Source organism: Saccostrea cucullata, unplaced genomic scaffold, assembly GCF_032062105.1.
Source record: "Saccostrea cucullata isolate Sc308-1 unplaced genomic scaffold, CSIRO_AGI_Scuc_v1 ctg266, whole genome shotgun sequence".
In the NCBI taxonomy this organism is placed as follows: Eukaryota; Metazoa; Mollusca; class Bivalvia; order Ostreida; family Ostreidae; genus Saccostrea; species Saccostrea cuccullata.
Genome location: NW_026935351.1, coordinates 1 through 20,810, shown reverse-complemented (window position 1 = coordinate 20,810; position 20,810 = coordinate 1). Strand labels below are relative to the sequence as shown.

At 34.9% G+C, this 20,810-nt stretch overlaps 1 protein-coding gene across 2 annotated transcripts; it reads right to left on the bottom strand.

Moving 5' to 3' along the window:
- Positions 1-10,934: 10,934 nt before the first annotated feature.
- On the bottom strand, positions 10,935-14,576 carry LOC134242532 (uncharacterized). Of its 2 annotated transcripts, XM_062724635.1 has the most exons (5): positions 14,421-14,576; positions 14,266-14,322; positions 12,808-12,956; positions 11,444-11,611; positions 10,935-11,051 (listed from the first exon to the last, which is right to left on the bottom strand). In XM_062724635.1, the coding sequence occupies exons 2-5, from the start codon at positions 14,316-14,318 to the stop codon at positions 10,993-10,995; spliced, it is 429 nt and encodes a 142-aa protein (XP_062580619.1). In that variant the 5' UTR covers positions 14,319-14,322; positions 14,421-14,576; the 3' UTR covers positions 10,935-10,992. The 2 variants fall into 2 exon arrangements, with proteins under 2 accessions (XP_062580619.1, XP_062580618.1); XM_062724634.1 differs by lacking the exon at positions 14,421-14,576 and having other exon boundaries at positions 14,266-14,414.
- Between the last annotated feature and the right edge of the window lie 6,234 nt (positions 14,577-20,810).

The following is a 20,810-nucleotide window of genomic DNA, read 5'->3' as shown; positions in this document are numbered from 1 at the left end:
CAAAACATCAAATTAGGAAAGCAAGTATCAGAGGGAGCTCTAAAACATCAATTACATCATCAGACGAGAACCCATTTTCAACAACAAAGAAGCAAAACCTAAGAATAATGAGAGGTAATTGCCGCAGCGTTAGAGACACGAACCAAGAACTTACAGTTGCAATTGAATATCTGAAGCCAGACGTAGTATGTGAAACAGAGTCTTGGCTCAAAGGCATAAAACCAGGGAAAAATCTGTCACCCGATGCCATCAAGTCAAGTGAAATCTTTCCATCCAATTTCAATGTTTACAGAAATGACAGGGGGACACTAGGCGGAGTTGTCTTCATACCAGTGAACAAAAATTTGATATCAGAAGAACAACCAAATATTATTACGGACTGCGAAATAGAATGGGTGAAAATAAAGTCAAACAAAAACAAAGACATGCTCATTTCATCCTTCTACATGCCACACAGAAACAATTAAGACATAACTGAACTGGAAAAATCTCTAGAGAAAGCAACAGATTCAAAAATAAAAAACACCATATTAGTAGGAGATTTTAATTGCACAGACATTGATTGGAACAACTTGTCAACGAAACCTGGCAACGAAAGAGACATACAACAACAACCCATGGACACTACAAGCTCTGCTGGCCTTACACAAGTACAGTACCTGGCCATAATACAGTAGGCAAAATGGCGGCCGTAAAAAATAAAAAAAAAAGTAAACATTCATTTTCTTTCTCTACATCTCGGTAATTTGAAAGTAACAAGTTTTGACAGTCATGTGCATCCATACATAAGCGTCATATCTGACGTCACGCAAAATGGGGGTTCCGTTCATCTATTCTTAGATAAGATTAGTACGTCATACAAAATGGCTTCGAGAGGGAAAGACCTGTCAACAGATAAAAAGCAGACGATTGTTTCGATGTATTAAAATGGTTTAAGTTGCCGAAAAATTGCAGAACTTACTAGTATTGGAATTAGCCCAAATACTGTATAGAAGGTGTTGAAAAGAAATCAAGAAAGGGGTTCAGTGGAAAACAGAGGAAGATCGGGTAGGAGGAGATCGGTGAGTGAAAGGGAGGATCGTGTGTTAGAAAGATTGGTCAACAAGAATTACCAGCGATGTTGTGTTTCCAAGAAAATTACGATTTCAAAAAATAATCGCCAAGCCCGAATTTCCTGGTGCCGGACTAAATTGGCCTGGAACAAAACTGGTCACAAGTTATTTTCAGTGATGAAATGAAAGTTGTGTTAGGCAAGGACAGGCAAGTATATGTCTGGAGGAAACCCGGTGAACAATTTCAGCCAGCATGTCTCGGTATGTACAGTAATCACTCCCCCCACTCGGGTATATTAGCCATGTTTTGGGGCTGTTTGTCTTACCATGGTGTCGGAACATTAACAGAAGTTGAGGGAAATATTAATTCTGAGAAGTATATCTCTGTTTTGGATGACAATTTGTGGCCTCTTGTTGCTAAAGAATTTAGTGAAAGTCCGTGGATATTGCAAGAAGATAACTGCCCCGTTCACCAATCTCGACAGACCGTCGCTTGGATTGATTGATTGATAATATAGTTTAAGTCCCTATCGAGAATTTTTCACTCATATGGAGACGTCACCGTATGCCGGTGAAGGGCTTCAAAATTTTGACCTTTACTCGGCACTCAGGGCCATTGAGCAGTGAGGGATCTTTATCGTGCCAACGCCTGCCGCTGACACGGGGTCTCGGTTTTTAAGGTCTCATCCGAAGGACCCGCAACTTTCACTTCAAAGTGCCGAGCGCATGGCGAAGGAACAGTTGCTACCCATTTTATCGACTGGGTCAGTCGCGGCCGAGATACGAACTCACGACCTCCCGATCACGGAGCGAGCGCTCTACCGACTGAGCTACCGTGAACGGTCCGTCGCTTGGAAAGAAGAAAATAATGTTTCTACCCTTACTTGGCCAAGTCAATCTCCCGATATTAACATTATAGAAAATATATGGAGAACAAACAAAGTTCGACTAGAACACCGGTTACAGGACATTAAAAATAGGCAGGACTTAATTCGAGTCGTGAAAGAAATTTGGGTGGCGATCGATTCCGAGACTATAAAAAACTTATACAGGTCTATTCCAAAGAGACTAAAGGCAAAGGGGTATATTACGAAACATTAATAAGGTAAGACATATTCCACTTCATTCTTATGGAAAAATGACGAACGAAATCTCAGGTGTCAAAACATTTTATTGAAACGGCCGCCATTTTGCGTACTGTTTTATGGCCAGGTACTGTACATGACCAACCAACTAGAGAAGATAACATCCTAGACCTAGTATTTACAACGTACAAATCCTTCCCTCGTAAAATCATCTGTCAGTGTACCCGGGATATCAGATCACGATATTATAATCACAGATTTCGAAATAAAACCATACTATCAGAAAACAAAAGCACGGAAGGTATATATCTACGCAAAGGCAAATTGGGAAAAATTAAACCAATCATTTGTCATCCTCTCAGAGAAAATCCTAAATCTTAGATCTCAAGGCGAAAACATCCACAGACTCTGGGACACTTTAAAAAGCACCATCCACAAAAACATGTACGAATTTATACCATCAAAGGATATAAAAAAAAACACTCTGTTCCATGGCTGACATACAAAGAAAGAAAACTACTACAGAAAAAAACAAGGCTATACAAAAAAGCCAGGAAAAACAAAGAAGTGGTCAAATTACAGAAGATTCCAGAAAGAATGCAAATCAAGACTACGTAAAGCTGAGGGAACTATGTAAACAACAACAATACATACTAGAAGGCCTAAATAACAACAACACAAAACTGTTGTGGAAGTATGTGAAATCAAAGAAACAAGACTCTTTTGGCATATCCCCCTTAAAATCTGGAACAACACTTGTAACCGACAGTAAAGAAAAACCTGAATTACTCAACAAACAACTTGAATCGGTTTTCACCAAAGATCAATCAGACCAAATGCCGGAAACAACAGAAACACCCAAACACAAGATCAACATCCGCACAGATGGAGTACAAGAGCTCCTTAGTAATGTAAAGTCATCAAAAGCCACAAGCCACAACATACTGAACAAAATTCTTAAAGAATGTGCAGAACAACTAGCACCCAGTCTAGCTACCATCTTTCAACTATCTATAGACACTGGTGACCTTCCAAAAGACTGGCGAGATGCCAACATATCATGTATATATAAAAAGGGGATAAACATCTAGCTGAAAATTACAGACCCGTCTCGCTAACATCGGTAAGCTGCAAATTACTAGAAACATTATTTGCAGACCCATTCTTAAACATCTAGAGACAAACAAAATACTCACATTGCTGAACCACGGATTTAGATCAGGATATTCGTGCGAAACGCAGCTCATAACAACAATGAATGATCTACTCAAAAATTATGACCGAGGCATCCACACAGACATGGCAATATTAGACTTTTCAAAAGCCTTTGACACAGTTCCACACAAATTAGATCAGTATGGTGTGAAAGGAAATATCCTCCAATGGCTTAACACTTTTCTTACGCAAAGGAAAGTGAGGACCGTAGTCGAAGGCGAGACGTCGAAAAAAGTGTCAGTTGACACTGGAGTGCCTCAGGGCACTGTCCTAGGACCCCTTCTCTTCCTCTGCCACATAAACGACTTGCCCGATGCTATCAAATCACACGTGCGTTTTTTATTTGCCGATGATTGCCTCCTTTACCGCCAAATTAAATCATTCAGAGATCACCAGATCCTCCCAAGACGACCTCATTGAACTACAGATCTGGGCCAAAAAATGGGGCATGCGTTTTAATGCAAAGAAATGCTATCATGAGCATATAACAGAAAACGAATAAGTTCTACACCTTGGATAACCACATACAGGTGCAAGACAACCCCTACCTTGGTATAAAGATCTCATTAGACATGAAGTGGTCTACCCATATAAGTAAGATCACTAAAAAGGCTCAATCTACTCTAGGATTTCTCAGGAGAAACCTCTCAAGCTGTACACAACAATGTAGGAAAACAGCCTATATTTCCAAGGTTAGATCTACGTTGGAATATGGGTCTATAGTCTGGAATCCATTACAACAATCAGACATCGATAAATTAGAAAGAGTACAACGTAGAGCCATCCGCTTCATCAAAAGAGACTACCGAAGTAGAGAGGAAGGATACATCAACAGAATGGCCACAGAACTAGAATTGCCAACTCTAGAGGACAGAAGGACAAGGCTGCGACTCATAATGCTGTATAAGGTGGTTGGGGGATTGGTGCCTGGGCTGCCAACCCAAAACTTTCTGACATCAAAACCAAAGCGTCAAATTAAATTGAAAACTTTTGATAACTGCAAGACTACAAACATTCTGAAACACCAGCGAATACTAAACTCCAAGTGTTTTGAAGTGGCTTATGGGAAAACAAAACAGTTCGAATCATCGATCTTTGTAGACACTATCATAAAGTGGAACCAGCTACCCGAACACATAGTGTGCGCGAAATCTGTCGAGGCATTCAAATCCGCCCTCGACAGCATGTGCCAGTAAGTTCTAACACAGCTCTCTCTCTCTTCCGTCGTATAAAAGCCAGTATTGGTTACTGTGACGTAACTCTACAGAAACAGACGGGAGGCCGGAAGTTGATGTTAGAACGTCACAATTCGGGAAAGCCCTTTTCTGATTGGTGGATATCTTGAGAGTTAAATGAATATTAAAATAAAAGAAAATAAAACAGAGCTGTTTCATACAAATTTGAAAAAAAGGAACTTTAGCAGTTCAGTTGGTAAATATACTGGTGTATATTAAATAATTTAGTATTGTATATATATATTGGAACATCTAAAGTCCATGACTGTTTGTAAATAAATATAAAACTATTTAAAACCGTGTTCTTTGTAGATTGTTGTCATTCAAATGCCCTTTAAGAAACACTGAAGTATTTAGACTAAATTGTTAACACCGTATTTTACATACAGAGACGTAGTTACACACCTGCAAGAAAAATAAAAGATTGAGGGGGGGGGTTTAAAATCCAAATAAAGAGCAAAAATATGTTCAATGATATCAAAAGCGTTTACACTTTTTAATTCTGACATTAAGGGGGTGGGTGGTCTGGCTTATTTTGAAAATGCATGTAAATTTAATTTCCTTCACTGACACGAAACAGAACTAAAAATCAAGTGAAGTAGCTGAATTTGAAAATTCAAGATGGCGATCGTGACTAACATTCTTATTATTACAGTATAGGGGATATTTTTATTCATTAAAAAAGGGTTAAACACGCCAGGCGCCTTTGGGTATATTAAACTTTTTCGAATAGATTTATAAAGGAATTAATATTCATGGGTTTAACAATCTTCTTTACTATGAGGAAAGTATACACCCCCCCTTTTTTTTTAAAGAAAAGATAATACATGTATGTGGTTCAATTGATTTTCCTGTGTTTAGATTTCATGTTTCTTTTAATGAAATATATGGAGATAACGATAAGTATTTAAGCTTAGAAGTCCATTAAACAATAACACGGACCTCTAAAACGTCAGAGGTAGGATCAGGCATGATTGAGCATTGAGCATCCCTGCTGATCGGTCACACCCGCCGTGTGCACTTAGTCACGATCGGAAAATAACGGGAAAATCCGTCGGGAATTCAATGTGTAAATAATGGTGTAAGAATTATTAAGAAAAACGTCAGTCAGCATCTGACTTGATGATAAATTGTATTCGCTGACGGGGTCATTATGTAGACCACCAAACTTACGAAATAGTGACTTAAAACGAGATTGCTGATATTCTTATTTCAGCAGCTTGTTTGTCAATAATTTACCTCGTTTTATTAATTGGAGACGCCACCACTTGCCGGTGGAGAGATGCAAATGTCTTATACTCGGCACTTAGGGCCATTGAAAAGGAAGGGATCTTTTTCGTGCCAGCACCTTCTGCGACACGGGACCTTGGTTTATACGGTCTCATCCGAAGGACTGGTCTCCTTGCACGTCCCACAGTTGGATTTGAACCCATGACGTAATGATAAGCTCCTTACTTCGCGACTCTAGAGAAGATGCTTTAACCACTGCGCCAAGCGGGCGAGAAATGTCGAGTTGAAACCCACAGTAAGTGTTTTTATTCCACGCATAAGATTTTGCACGAATTCTGCTTCACATGAGTACAAAAATAGCATTGCTAATAACGGGGCGCAATTGGTACCCATGAGTATTCCAATAAATTGTTGGATGACCTGGTTCTCCAAAAAACACGTAGATATTGTCGATCAAAAACTCAAACACCTTTTTAATATCATCTTCAGAGCACTTGTGTGTACAATCAGAATGTTTTAAAATGTTGAAAAATATCAACACAAAGGGACTATATGGTAAAGAATAAAAGAGACTATTTTTTATGCATTTGTAGTGATATGTCCTTAGCTGCAAGTTCGGATTTCTCTAGTAAATGACACAGCTTGTAGTAAAGTGTAATACTTAAGTTTCATTGGACCAAGATGATACCCTATTTGCATGCATTTTCTTAGTATAATTAAGTAACAGGGTTTTCGTAAAAAAATGTGTAAAAATGAACTGTAAATATTTAATATAAAAGAAAATACTTTTTCGGTCCATTAAATCTTGATTGTGTATAAAACGAAAATTTTCCTTTTAAAAAGAGAAAAATAATTAAGAAAGATATAGTTCAAGCTTTAGTATCATTTTACTTAAATGATATAGTATTCAATGTATTATGATGGGATGTTGAACAATTGTGAATCCTTATAAACTACATGTAGTTAAATATCTATTGCTAGACAAGGATAAAGGTGAAATGAACCAAAACCACATCAATGGTAATAGGAAGCCAGCGTTGTTTTGTTTTTCGCCCTTGATAATAGGAAGGAATTTTGAATTTTGTCAATAGCTTCATTTTTAGCTCTACTGGTCAGAGACCAGAAGAGCTTATGCGATAGTAATGCGTCCGGCGTCAGTCCGTCTGTCTGTCTGTCTGTAATCAATTTTTCAAAATGCTACTCCTCCTACAGTTTTGGTCTGATTTCAATATAACTTGGCACACAAGTAGACTACACTTAGATACATAATTCTGTCTATCGATTTTTGATTTCGATGAACGGTGTTGCCGTGGTTACTAAAAATAGAAATTTCTGTGAAATACTTTCAAAATGCTACTCCTCCTACAGTTTTGGTCTGATTTCAATATAACTTGGCACACAAGTAGACTACACTAAGATACATAATTCTGTATATCGATTTTTGATTTCGATCATAGGCATTCCCCATCTTAATTGTTAAAAAAATTATCTACTATACTATAAACAAAACAAGGCAAGAAACTAGCCTCCATGTTAGAATCCGCTTAGGGGCATTTTCTGGCTAATAGCGAGAATTTCTAGCCAAAGTAGGGTCTTTCTCAGACATCGGGAGCTCTCATTTATTGAAATAAAATCAAATCGGGCTGAATCTTGCAGTATGTTCGCCGCATTCACGCATTTTCCAACATTTCTCTGCGAATCACCTTTCCTCGGCCGGAAGTTAAGACTTTCGCCGATTTTAGACAATTCAATCGTCGTTGACTTTCACGGATTATTGGGAAAAAAACCCAAGAATTCTTGGCGGATGATTTGAATTGCGAATCATAATACAGTTAGTATTTCGAGAAGTTTTTGAAATGTCTTATGAAAAAAAGAAATACACACAGTGGTAAGCATTTTTGTCGTTAAATAAAATGTAGTATAAGAGGAAATACTGTAATATAAAATTTTACAGTGAATTTAGGATCCATATGAAATTTATGAATAGTGATAATTTATGGGTATTTAATGATACTTTCCACACTTAAACATGTATGTATGATTGATTGTATACTGTTTAACGTCCCTCTCCAGAATATTTCACTGATATGGAGACGTCACCATTGCCGGTGAAGGGCTGCAAATTTAGGCCTATGCTCGGCACCTACGGTCTTTGAGCAGGGAGGGATCTTTATCGTGCCATACCTGCTGTGACACGGGGCCTCGGTTTATACGGTCTCATCCGAAGGACCGCCCCATTTAGTCGCCTTTTACGACAAGCAAGGGGATACTGAGGACCAATTCTAACCCGGATCCTCAAGGGACGTGAGTAAATTAAGTATTAAAAATAGCACAGACTTTGTTGGGGGGGATCAGGATACTCAGTGCTACGGATTTTACTAAAATGATAATACGAAGAAGGGGGCTAAATTAAAAAAAAAAACATACTAGACGAAATAATGCAATGACATACTTAATATAAATGTTTATTTGTTTGTTGAACAAAATTATATCAAGTTTGTTTCTTTAATGAAACAACGATAAAATAGAAGGGAAGCAGCTTGAGTCGGACACCCCCCCCCCCCCATTTTTGTGTGTACATAAGTTAGCTGAAAATGACTCTTCTTAAGACTGTCTTCCTAAATTTTATATGTACATTACTCAAACAACTATTCTCTTATAGTAAGTTACATAGGCGTCGGAAGGAAATAGTAGAAAGTAAAGGGGGGGTTAAACCAACAAAAAAAAAGGTAAACCCCAATTTTCAATGCATAGAAAATTTCTTTCTTTGCAAAAAAAGTGGCTAACCCCCCCTAAACACCAAGAAAAAAAAAACAAAAAAGAAACAAACACCAGCCAAAAAAAAAAAATGTCTCAAAATATCTTACAGTCAGAATGTACTTTGTAGGCATAATTCACAGTACGTCTGTATTGAATTGGTAGAAGTTAGCAATGCTTACTTAGCTTAAGCATGGAGCACTGATTATTGTAGAACCAGCTTGCCCAGTTAAAATAAGGTTATGCCCTGCTTTTACTATTTTTACGGTCAAACTTTACTCCTCGTTCAATCTGACTTTTCATCTACGAAAAACGTTAAATTTCCCACGAAACGTTTATGAAAGTCAACGACGATCGAATTGTCTAAAATCGGCGAACTCTCAACTTCCGGCCGAGGAAAGGGGATTTGCAGAGAAATGTTGGGAAACGCGTGAATGCGGCGAACATACTGCAAGATTCAGCCCGATTAGATTTTATTTCAATAAATGAGAGCTCCCGACGTCTGAGAAAAACCCGACTTTGGCGAGAAATTCTCGCTATTAGCCAGAAAATACCCCTAAGCGGATTCTAACATGGAGGCTAGTTTCTTGCCTTTTTGTTTATAGTATAGTAGATATAATTTTTTTAACAATTAAGATGGGGAGTGCCTATGATTTCGATGAACGATGTTGCCGTTGTTACTAAAAATAGAAATTTCTGTGAAATACTTTCAAAATGCTACTCCTCCTACAGTTTTGGTCTGATTTGAATATAATTTGGCACACAAGTTGACTACGCTAAGATACATAATTCTGTTTATCGATTTTTGATTTCGTTGAACTGTGTTGCCATGATTACTAAAATTAGAAATTTCTGTGAAATACTTTCAAAATGCTACTCCTCCTAATTTTTGGTCTGATTTCAATATAACTTGGCACATAAGTAGACTATACTAAAATACATAATTCTATATATCGATTTTAGATTTCGATGAATGGTGTTGCCTTTGTTTCTAAAAATAGAAATTTCTGTGAAATACTTTCAAAATGCTACACCTCCTACAGTTTTGGTCTCATTTCAATATAACTTGGCACACAAGTAGACTACACTAAGATACATAATTCTATGTATCAATTTTTTTTTCTTTCGATGAACAGTGTTGCCTTTGTTTCTTAAAATAGAAATTTCTCTGAATTGCTTTCAAAATGCTACAACTCCTGCAGTTTTGGTCTGATTTCAATATAACTTGGCACACGAGTAGACTACACCAAGGTACACAATTCTATGTATCGATTTTTGATTTCGAGGAATGATGTTACCATGGTTACTAAAATTGAAAATACTCTAAAAGTTTATTAATAGCTACTCCTACAGTTGTAGTCTTATTGTAGTATCTTGCCACAAAAAGAGCTCAATCAAGCATCAATATTCTATTTATTGCTGTTGTAAAATTTCAAGTCCCAACTGCTACTTTTGTCTTCAATTGTTATAAGTACAAACCAGTAGAGCTTCAGTCTCGACAGAGACTTCTGGTTATTTTATATTTTAAGATGGTTAATGCATATTTTCATCAAGAGAATTGTATGAAGTTTAGATTACTTTTCACAACATTTGCTGCCAGTAGATTTAAATGTAAAATTCAAAGTGCAATCAATTCGATTTTGTAAATTCCTTTGGTGGAGTGCATGTTTTTCCATTTGATTTCACCTTCAAAATGCTACTTGATTAAAATAAAATCGGACCATTCATTTATGGTAGTTATACATTAAAAACCTAGGATAACTTGTATAATAAATTCCATGAAGATACAGAAAATCAATATTCGTAAAAGATATGAAGACCATCGTTCAAGCTATTAAAAACAATCTTATTTCGATCGCGTGGAGAGGTATAAAACAAACTGTAAAATAGCTGTAAACTGCAAAAATGAAGACAATTTACATCATGGATGCATGTGACACTTGCTTTTACTCAGCAGTTTATTATCCTTCATCTGTCCCACTGGAGAAATTAATATGACAAAATGCAAAACAACAAATAAGATCGAATTGCTGCATTACACTGGGAAAAAAATAGAGCTCACATTCGTCCTGCTTTAAAACAGAAATAACAACCCGGGATAATATATCAGCCATGGAAAGCACCAAGAGCTGAAAATTTGATCAGTTGGTAATTTGAACCCTTGACTGCTGGTTAGGTCTTTTGACAATAGCACTTTGTCATTAGATAGCATTCAACATTCATCGTTGTCCAAAACCTTATCAGACGACAGTCCGGGTCAGGTGACTTGAGATAATTTCCTTCTACACATTAGTTGCGACTGTCATTCCACTGTTTGTGTTCGTGACATTAGATGTAAGAATGAATTAACAGACGATCAATGGAATTCGCACTCGTCTATTTATTTTGTTATATCGTTCATTGATTTGTCTTTTTTTTTTACATGGACAAGGATAACCACACTTCTACGAACTCTTCTTCGCTAACTTTGCCATCTTCTGCACGAGAGAAAAAGAAACAATTATTCTCCATAAATTTAATCAGTTGTAACTGACAGCAATTCAATTCTAGGTCCTATCAATTCCAAAACAGACATGTATTTGATAAATGTTAATGAAAATCTTTTGTTGAATTATTCAGTTTGAGCAGATGAATGACCATGAGAAAAATGTATTGTAAATTTTGTTAACGGATAAGGGCACATGTGACTATTTACTGAACCAGAGATATTTGTTCATCGAGATGATTAATAAATGGAAATCAACATTTCTAATCACTATTCCGAAATACTTTTGTCATAATATGACAGGGGCCTCAAGGTTAATAAACAAACAGATTGATTACTAAATAAAGTAATAAAGTTATTTGCATGTTATGAAAAAAAACTTACGATCCCGATCAAAATAGTAGAAAACGCGTGTAAGATCAGGGACCTTAGAAATGACGTCATCGCGATCTGTATCGGCATGATGGAAAAGGGTAATGGCGTGCGAGATATCGCCCAAATGCCGAGATCTCCAAATGTATATGAATTCTTGTTCATCCACAATACCATCCACTAATAAAAAGATAAATTAGAGATATATTTAGGGACAACATCCATGCAGATTGCTACAAAACTAAAAGATTACAGCGTCATTTCTGTCAAACATGCTTGAAAATTTTATGTCATATTGAAAATAACACTTTCTACTTACAAGACTGAAAGTTTAAAAAATCTCCATATTGATAATATGACTTTTAAATATAAGTTAATTTATTCCTAACGCCAGAATCTGATATACTTGTACCTGCTGATGACTTTCATTGAGCTTCAGTAAAATTTATTATCACAATTCCCAGTGGTCCGCATTAATTTTGGGGTCAAATATCAAAGTCATAAAAACATTTACATGTACATGTAGATTCAAAAATTCTGTTTGTGTGTGATATTTTCGTTTCCAGACATTATCTTTAAAAACCTTTCAGTTTTTGCAATGAAATTTTAAATCACAACTCCTCATCCCCAAATGACAACCGCTTTTTAGAAGGGCAAAGGGTTAAGGACAAGAAAAGAAATCCACCCAAAGCAAATAGCATATTTCATATGAAACTTTAAATTTTCTGAATCTTTCTTCAAAACTAAAATTTAATAACGCTCCTTAAGGCATACAGAAGACCCATATTAAGGTCAAATTTCAAGATAATACACATTTTAAATTTGTAATATCGTTGTTTAAAGACTATATCTTTAAAAAGTGTTTGAAGTTTAATTTTGCAATATTAATTTATATCTCGACCCCTTATAACCTCTAAGGAGACCCATTTTGGGGCCGAAGGTCAGGTTTAGAGTTATATATTGCATAACTAGTTTTAAAATGATAATTTTCTTCTGTAAGCTTTTGCAATGAAACTTTTGGTCATGAATGTCTTTTTACTTTGAGATATAAAGCTGAATAGTGAAGGTCTTACCATTTCTTTCACTGTTTACTCATTTTTCTTTTTACACTTCTTCCACATTTTTCTTTTTCTCTTAAGCTAGTTAGCTTGTTTAAATTAAAATTTAAGGAAGAATTCTACATCAATGTCTAATGATACCATTTAATTTTGAAAATTATTTATCAACATCACATCAGAAGAAATAGTTTCATTAAATGATGGACCGATAAGATACGCAGTAAATATACTCATATCATCGAGGAATGGTATCTTTTAACTATTTAAAACATACGATCTTATATACCTACAATGACATTATTGTAGACCGATTCTTACCGTTGTGGTCAAAAGTCTGGAAAATATCGTCTAGTTCCAATTTTGTAAGAAAACCATCTGGGGTTCTATTTCTTTCAGCAGCAGCAAAAATGGCACGTGCCTCTGGACTGTCAACAACGGGGCGTCCCAAGTGAAACTGACCACTTACCCTTAAATCAAAAAGTAATGATCAAACTTTGAGGCTATACGGAGAAAGTTTATAAAGAGAGAATTTGATAGCGGTGTAAAAACGCATTAATTTTTCAACCATCAACATAGGGCACCGCAAAGGGGAGCATCCCGTTGCAAAGGGCATTGTCAATAAAACGAAATCATTGACATTGATCCCGATGCAAATTACGTCACTTCCGTTGCACACAAGGACAAACTAACACATACACAACCACGTGCGCGTTAACATATCTCTTCAAATCCTGAAGATAATGAGTTTATAATATAATATTAAACTCTGCTGCAAAAGGACAAATCTTACAAGTTTTATTCGAATTTACTTAAAACGTATCGACTTGTTAATTCCCCACTCCGAAGGAGAGGGTGTATACTGTTTTATCATTTGTCTCTGTCTGTCAAAAAAAAAATTCGTCGCAGTTTTCTAATTTAGCAAATACTCTCCTAGATGCTTAAAATTTTAGTACACTCTTTCTTTTAGCATGTCATGGTCAATGGTGGCATTTTTGTACGATTCCGATGTCAACTTCCGGTTAACCCTAGGGTCTCATCGCAACAACTCATCGCAGATATTGTCCAAGCATGTCATATGGTATGATTTATTTTTTATCTGATGTCGACTTCTTGTTCACATTTCTTTAATCGAACTTGTATATATTCACATAAGAGCATATATTCTCATCGGCTCACGAACTTCTTGTTGCGGGAAAAAAATTGCATTTAAGAAAATATAGATGAAATATGAAGCTTGTTGAAATGCACAGATGTTTAAAATCACGTTATATTCATTTATACATCAAAACTTAATGTTCGTACCGGGTTACATACAGAGTCTTTTAGGGCTTGGTATTGGCCAAAGATTTCGTATTGCGATATTTTTACCTGTATTGCGATATGTATTGCAATATTTTAAACGTTTTTAAAAAGGAATTTTCGAATAATATTAACATTTATTTACATGTAAAATGTACATAACTATAATAAGTAAGCAAAGGGGAAAAAATCTTTTTAAAATCTTTTGATTTTATTAGATTTCTGCTTTGAAATACACCAATAAAACAGCTTCTGTCTTACTGCTTGACTTAATAACGACTTTTCATACATTTATTTTTTTATTCAATGATGAAATTCCTTAGTCTAAGCATTTTGCCAATATATCAATATTACAAAATCGTATCGCAATACGGTATTTTTGTTTTTTCTCACACATTGTAAACAATTAGTGACGTAAATGGACAACAAGTATCCAATGCCGAATGGCTTAAGTCAGAATGATAAACTTGTACTTACATGATGACCCCCAAGACAGCTCCTAAACATAAGGCTAAGATAATTTTGTCCATTGTCCTACAATAAAAAAAATCTATTTCTACCTGACTCGTCCTGGTTCAAGTCTTACTGCATTTATTAAATATTTTCATTTCGTACATGGAAATTGAACAAACCTTTGATACCAGAAAGAGAGAGATTACAGATCTTATCGTCTGCATTATGTCAGAATTATGTTGTGGCATACGCGTAAAGGGCTCGGTTCTTCAACAACCATGACGATATTGCTACTAGTACAGCTTGGAGAGATAAATCACCAGCGAAAAGCAAATCTTCTCACAATGATTTTTACTTTAGGAATCCTATGTTATATAATGTGGAATCATCAATGTTCGTAGATTTCATGGGTCATCCTTATCTACGAGTTAACACCAACAGGGACAATATTTTGTCAACTTTTTTTCAGTATATACGAGTTACCCACGGAATTACGAAACCACAGTTCAATTAAATGCTGCTTACTCTAGAACATAGACCTACACGAACTGATGTCACGGTATACTAGTATAAAATATAGACGTTAGACTTATCTATACCAAACGATTCATTGTCATAGAAAGTAAACAAAGCTTTGCATTTAGTTAAGTTTCAACGTCCGTTCATCTTGGTGTCCTTCCGTTTGTCTATAAACAATTTTTTCAATACGTTTCTCCTCCCCAAGTTTTTTTCCCGAATGTATAGTCGTTATACACAAGTAGAATATACTAGGAAACATAATTTTGTGTATTGTATTAAGATTTTGACATGGTTACTTAAAAATAAAAATTAAAAAGCTGAAGAAACCCTTTCTACACGTTACTTATCATGCAGTTCAGTTCAATGGAAATGAAAGCCTGAAATAAGTACACAAACAGATTTTGCATTGTATTATTACTTCTACTATTTGTTTTTGGTGTTTTGTTACACTGTTTCCCTGGTAACGTAAAATCATTTGGAACATTACTCCTACTTTTTTTTTCTAAATTTAATATATACTTAGCACACATGTACGTTAACAAACTAAAGGATCATAATTCTCAAAATTTTTCTGTGCGATTTTCATTTCCAAAACAGTTGTGTACATCGAAAGACTTGATTTACTATTAAGAAATAATGATAATTTATCAAAATATAAAAGGGCATTATCCCTTTTATGTTTCTGTCTAGATTGCTTTATATGTCTACAACCTCCATATACAATTAAACTTAGGAAAAAAGATCCTTTTTTGCAGACAAGATATTGATGGAGTAAATTCTGCAAAACATATAGTTTGGCGATGAGCTATCAAACTGAGTTACATGTACTAGCGTTAGCAACCAGAAAAAATCCATTTTTCTTCATCAATTCATAAGGCTGTTTAAAGTTAATTCTACGTTTAACGTCACATCTAAAGTTCAAAACCTACGAGGGAGGGAGGAAAAAAATAAACAAACAAAATTTTCAAACAATTGTGAATTTATTCAAATTAACCTATTCAGTACATTAAAAACATTACAATTAAGTAATAAGAGCATTTAATTGAAATAACACCTAAGATTAATTTCCTTAGCAGAGTTTTTCCTTAGTATGTAAATCAGTTTGAGTCCTATTGTTAGCAAACAATGTAGTCTAAGACCGAATGTGCAGGAAAGTGGCTTTTAACTAGGCCTCAGTTGTCCTTTGGATTTATATTGCCACAGTCCATGGTACCCTGGAGGCAAATGCTTCTTCTTGTGGGAAAAGTTGATCAATATCTACAATCAAAATTATTGATGACAATATTTAAAAGTGTTCATGTTGAAATATCCTCAAATTGAATTATGTCATATTTTTTCTTAGTACTAGATCTACTAGCATTAAGTTTTGAAAGTGTGAATACTAATATTTGGACCATACTGATAGCTGTTAGATTATCTTTAATACCTTGAATTCCACACACTCAGTAAAAAAAGTTTTTCGATTCTCTCCAAAATACAATGAAAAGTTCAGCCAATAGAATCGCGAACTGAGAGTCTGTCACTGTCAGTCTGTACATATGATTCGAAGACTGACAAAAAAAATCAACAAACAAGACTTTGTCATTAATATAATCATAAAATAATCTATTTTTTACTTACATTTATGGTCCCAAACTCTTTAATTATCTAGTTTTCATTAATAAGACACCAACTGCCTTAACTGCGGCTATCAAAGCACATTTTCTATCACTACGGGAAGCAGAATTCAGTCGCTAATTGAAGAATCAAACCGGAACGGACATACGGAATTCCGAATTGTTTGTTTTTTTCAAAGACGAATTTCTCATAAACCTACGCGCGCGGGTGACGTTAAACGTAGTTTTAATTTTAAACAGCCTAACAAACGAAACACGAAAAACAAAGACCCCTCCTTTCAAACATTGCATTGCATGACATACTGTTTATTGTCAATATCCTTGTTTTTGAAATGTCGATTGACATTGAGATAAAGTGTGATTTTTTTTAATTAAGCTTTTTAAACTGATTTTTAGCTCTACTGGTCAGAGACCAGAAGAGCTTATGCGATAGTAATGCGTCCGGCGTCCGTCCGTCTGTCTGTCTGTAAACAATTTTTCAAATTGCTACTCCTCCTACAGTTTTGGCCTGATTTCAATATAACTTGGCACACAAGTAGACTACACTAAGATACATAATTCTTTGTATCGGTTTTTGATTTTGATGAACGGTGTTGCCTTTGTTACTAAAAATAGAAATTTCTGTGAAATTCTTTCAAAATGCTACGTCTCCTACAGTTTTGGTCTGATTTCAATATAACTTGGTACACAAGTAGACTACACTAAGGTACATAATTCTGTATGTCGGTTTTTGATTTTGGTGAACGGTGTTGCCGTTGTTACTAAAAATAGAAATTTCTATGAAATTCTTTCAAAATGCTACGTCTCCTACAGTTTTGGTCTGATTTCAATATAACTTGGTACACAAGTAGACTACACTAAGATACACAATTCTGTATATCGGTTTTTGACTTCGATGAACAATATTGCCTTGGTTACTAAAAATAGAAATTTCTGTTATATATACTTTCAAAATGCTACTCCAAATACAGTTTTAAGGTCAAGATCTAGTAAATGACTTTAGACAAATTTTTTGGTGCCAGATCCATTATGACGTCATAATCAGTTTCAACTTTCTTTTTCCCGTACTTTACGGCTTTAGCAGAATTAAGTAGAAAATATGGTATTTTCATGGCATTCAATTTGAAATCATATGGAAAGTAAACCGGATACTTATATTAAATTTGATATTGATTTAAAGAAGAGGCCATGAGCAAACAAATTACCATTTTCTGAGAGACTGTAGGCAATCTGAATACATTTCCTTTGTCAAATATTAAAAAAACTCCCAAATTCATGACTGGTTTTCTTAATTTTGCAATGAAAATGACAGTTTAAAGTATAGTTTTTCATCTTGTTTACCTACATATTATGCCCCGAAACACCTTATTTGGCCAAGCTAAAGTTGTAAAGCATCAATAAAGGAATTTATTTCTCAAATTTGATAAATCTGTAGGCACCTTTCATTTACTAGATCTTGACCTTAATCTGATTATAATATAATGTGACATGCAAGTAGACTACACTAAGAACATAAAGAGACTTAATCAAGGATCATTATTCTATTTATTGCTGTTGTAAAGTTTCAATTACCAATTGTTGAAGTACTTTCCCCTTCCTTTGCTGTAAGTACAAACCAGTAGAGCTTCAGTCTCGACAGAGACTTCTGATTTGTTATACAATCTGCTCTTTGCTCTTCCAAATTATAGTTTGCCTTCTTTGGTTGAGCGCTCTCTCCGTGATCAAAAGGCCGTTGGTTTAAGCATCGACTGCAACAGAATTTGGCCAACCAAACATGCTACAGAAGTTACTTTGATGCGAGAGTCTTGGTAAAACTGTTTCACGGTAAACGTACGCACGATAAAGATCATTCACTGCTCAGTGGCACCGAATGCCAATTTTAAGCCCTTAAGCTTCCTCCATGTATGGTGAAAAATTCTCGAATGGAAAGAAGAAATACATTATACCAGTATTCTTTTAGCTTGTACATGTTGCAGTTACCTGTTTTACGATGCACTAAATTTCAATGCATTTATGTCTACATGTACAATTCTTATATATTATTGTTTTATATATCAATTCCTAATTTATACTTTTTATTGTCATTCATTTTTCTCCCACTGAAAATAATTGTTGTCGATTAAAAAAAAAACAACAAAACAGAACCTCAACAGAACGGTTCAACCCTACAGCAAAAAAGAAAATCGTTCTTAAATTCAGATTAAGGGGCAGTTTTATTACTTTACTGCATTTATGAGTATTAAATTTAAAATAAGCTAAATGTATTTCAATTTGTTTTTCTGTAAACTTCATTCATCCAAACTGGAAAAAATAGGCCTAAATTAACTTTATTCTCTTGAGAAAAATAAAGAAATTTTGTGAGAATGATCTTGACATGAAATTGAATTTCACCGTTCATGATGAATTTACTCTGACAGAGTAATGTTTATTTTATCAACAAGCAATAATTTTCGACTGGAATATTGCAGCGTACATGTAATTCATGTATGAAAATAAAGATTCAATGAAAAGCATAAGCTACTACGTCCTATGCATGATTAAGTAGCAAAAATAACATACACATGTATATCAGACGTTGATCCGGAGATTGATTGATTGTATGCTGTTTTTATTTCGTTGAATAATCGAAGATTGATTACGGAAGAAATATTGCCTCATTTTAATTTATACTACCTTTGAAATCGAAATTCTTCCAAAAAATGAATAACATGAGAAGATACCATTCGTTTAAGAATAATGATTACTAATGAGTAGCAATTAAAAGAATTTTACAGAAATTTTCATTTCAGTAACTACAGCAACAACATTCAACGAAATCAAAAAACAATAAAGACAATTATGTGTAGTCTGCTTGTGTGCCAAGTTATATTGAAATCAGACGAAAACTGTAGGAGTAGCATGTTGAAAGTACATGTATTTCAAGAAAATTTATAATTTTAGTAACCATAGTAACAACATTCATCAAAACCAAAAACTGATGAAGAGAGTATGTATCCTATTGTAGTCTACTTACGTGCCAAATTATCCTCAAATCAGACCAAAACTGAAGGAGTAGTAGCATTTTGAAAGTTTTTCACAGAATTTTCTTATTTTAGTAATCATGGCAACATGAAGGATATGGAGATAACGAACAGTATTCAATCTCAAAGTCCATTAAACAATATACAAAATTTTTCAGAAATCAAAAACCCGATACCCAGAATTACGTATCCTAGTGTTGTCTACTTATGTGCCAAGTTATATTGAAATCAGATCAAAACTTTAGAAGGAGTAGCGTCTTAAAAGTGTTTCACAGAAATTTCTAATTTTTAATCACTATGGCAACACCGTTCATTGTAATCAATAACCGATATTTTATTATAATCCTTTATCATTGACATTAAGTGACATTCTTTTGGTGATTTAACCCCACGCAACATGTTGCGGGAGGTATAATGTTTTTGACCCGTCCGTCAGTCAGTCAGTCCGTCAGTCCTATTTATTTTTTGCTGGCGCAACTCCTCATAAACCACTGCACAGAATTTTGTCAAACTTTGCAGATATTTAGGACATAAAGTGTAGATGTGCATATTTTTACCGGGAAATTCCGAATCCTTTATTTTTTTTCTTGAATTTCGGCACTTTTCAACTTAGATTTTTGGCCATACCTTGAATATAGAGATGAACAGTTTGTCAGGGCAACTCCTCTTTAACCGCTGCACAGAATTTGGTCAGACTTTGCAGATATTTAGTAAAACAGTGTGTAGATGTGTATATTATCAGGAAATTCCGAATCCTTTATTTTTCTGGGAATTTCGGCACTTTTTAACTTAGATATTTGCCATATCTTAAATGTAGAGATGAACAGTTTGTCAGCGCAACTCCTCATAAACTGCTGAAAAGAATTTTGTCAAACTTTGCAAACATTTAGGACACAATATGTAGATGTGCATCAGGAAATTCCTATCCCTTTATTTTTTTCGGGATTTTCGGTACTTTGAATTTTCGGGGAACGTGGGGTATGTGAGCTTGCTCATTTTTTCTTTCATTACTTTAAAGAATTAGTTAAAACAACTTTCGTGGGTATTTTGTACTACTTTAAGTGTTTATTATAATTATGCAAATAGCTCAAAAACAATTACCTAGAGTCACGAACTTGCCACCAAAGACTTATTCCACAGTTGGCGAAGTTTCTGTTATTGATTCAGTGTCTCAATAAATATGTTATGGAAGGCATTGAAGTCAGAAGAATCATTAGATTTTTATGTTCAGTAATAAGTACATGTACCACTCCATGACGGAATGACTTTATTGTAGGTTGATTTTGCGTGTCTAGGCACTGGTCTTTATTAGTCCAATAGGGATCTTTACCCGACTGTGTGCGTAAAAAAATTTGCTGCATCACTGACGTGAAGATAATCAATGATTTGTCACAACAATACATCACGTGTTTAA

Coding starts and splice junctions, on each gene's coding strand:
- LOC134242532 (XM_062724635.1), bottom strand. CDS start 14,318: ATGGACAAAATTATCTTAGCCTTATGTTTAGGAGCTGTCTTGGGGGTC. Junction 12,957..14,265: donor GCTGTCTTGGGGGTCATCAT/GTAAGTACAAGT, acceptor TTTTGATTTAAG/GGTAAGTGGTCAGTTTCACT. Junction 11,052..11,443: donor CTACTATTTTGATCGGGATC/GTAAGTTTTTTT, acceptor TCTCTCGTGCAG/AAGATGGCAAAGTTAGCGAA.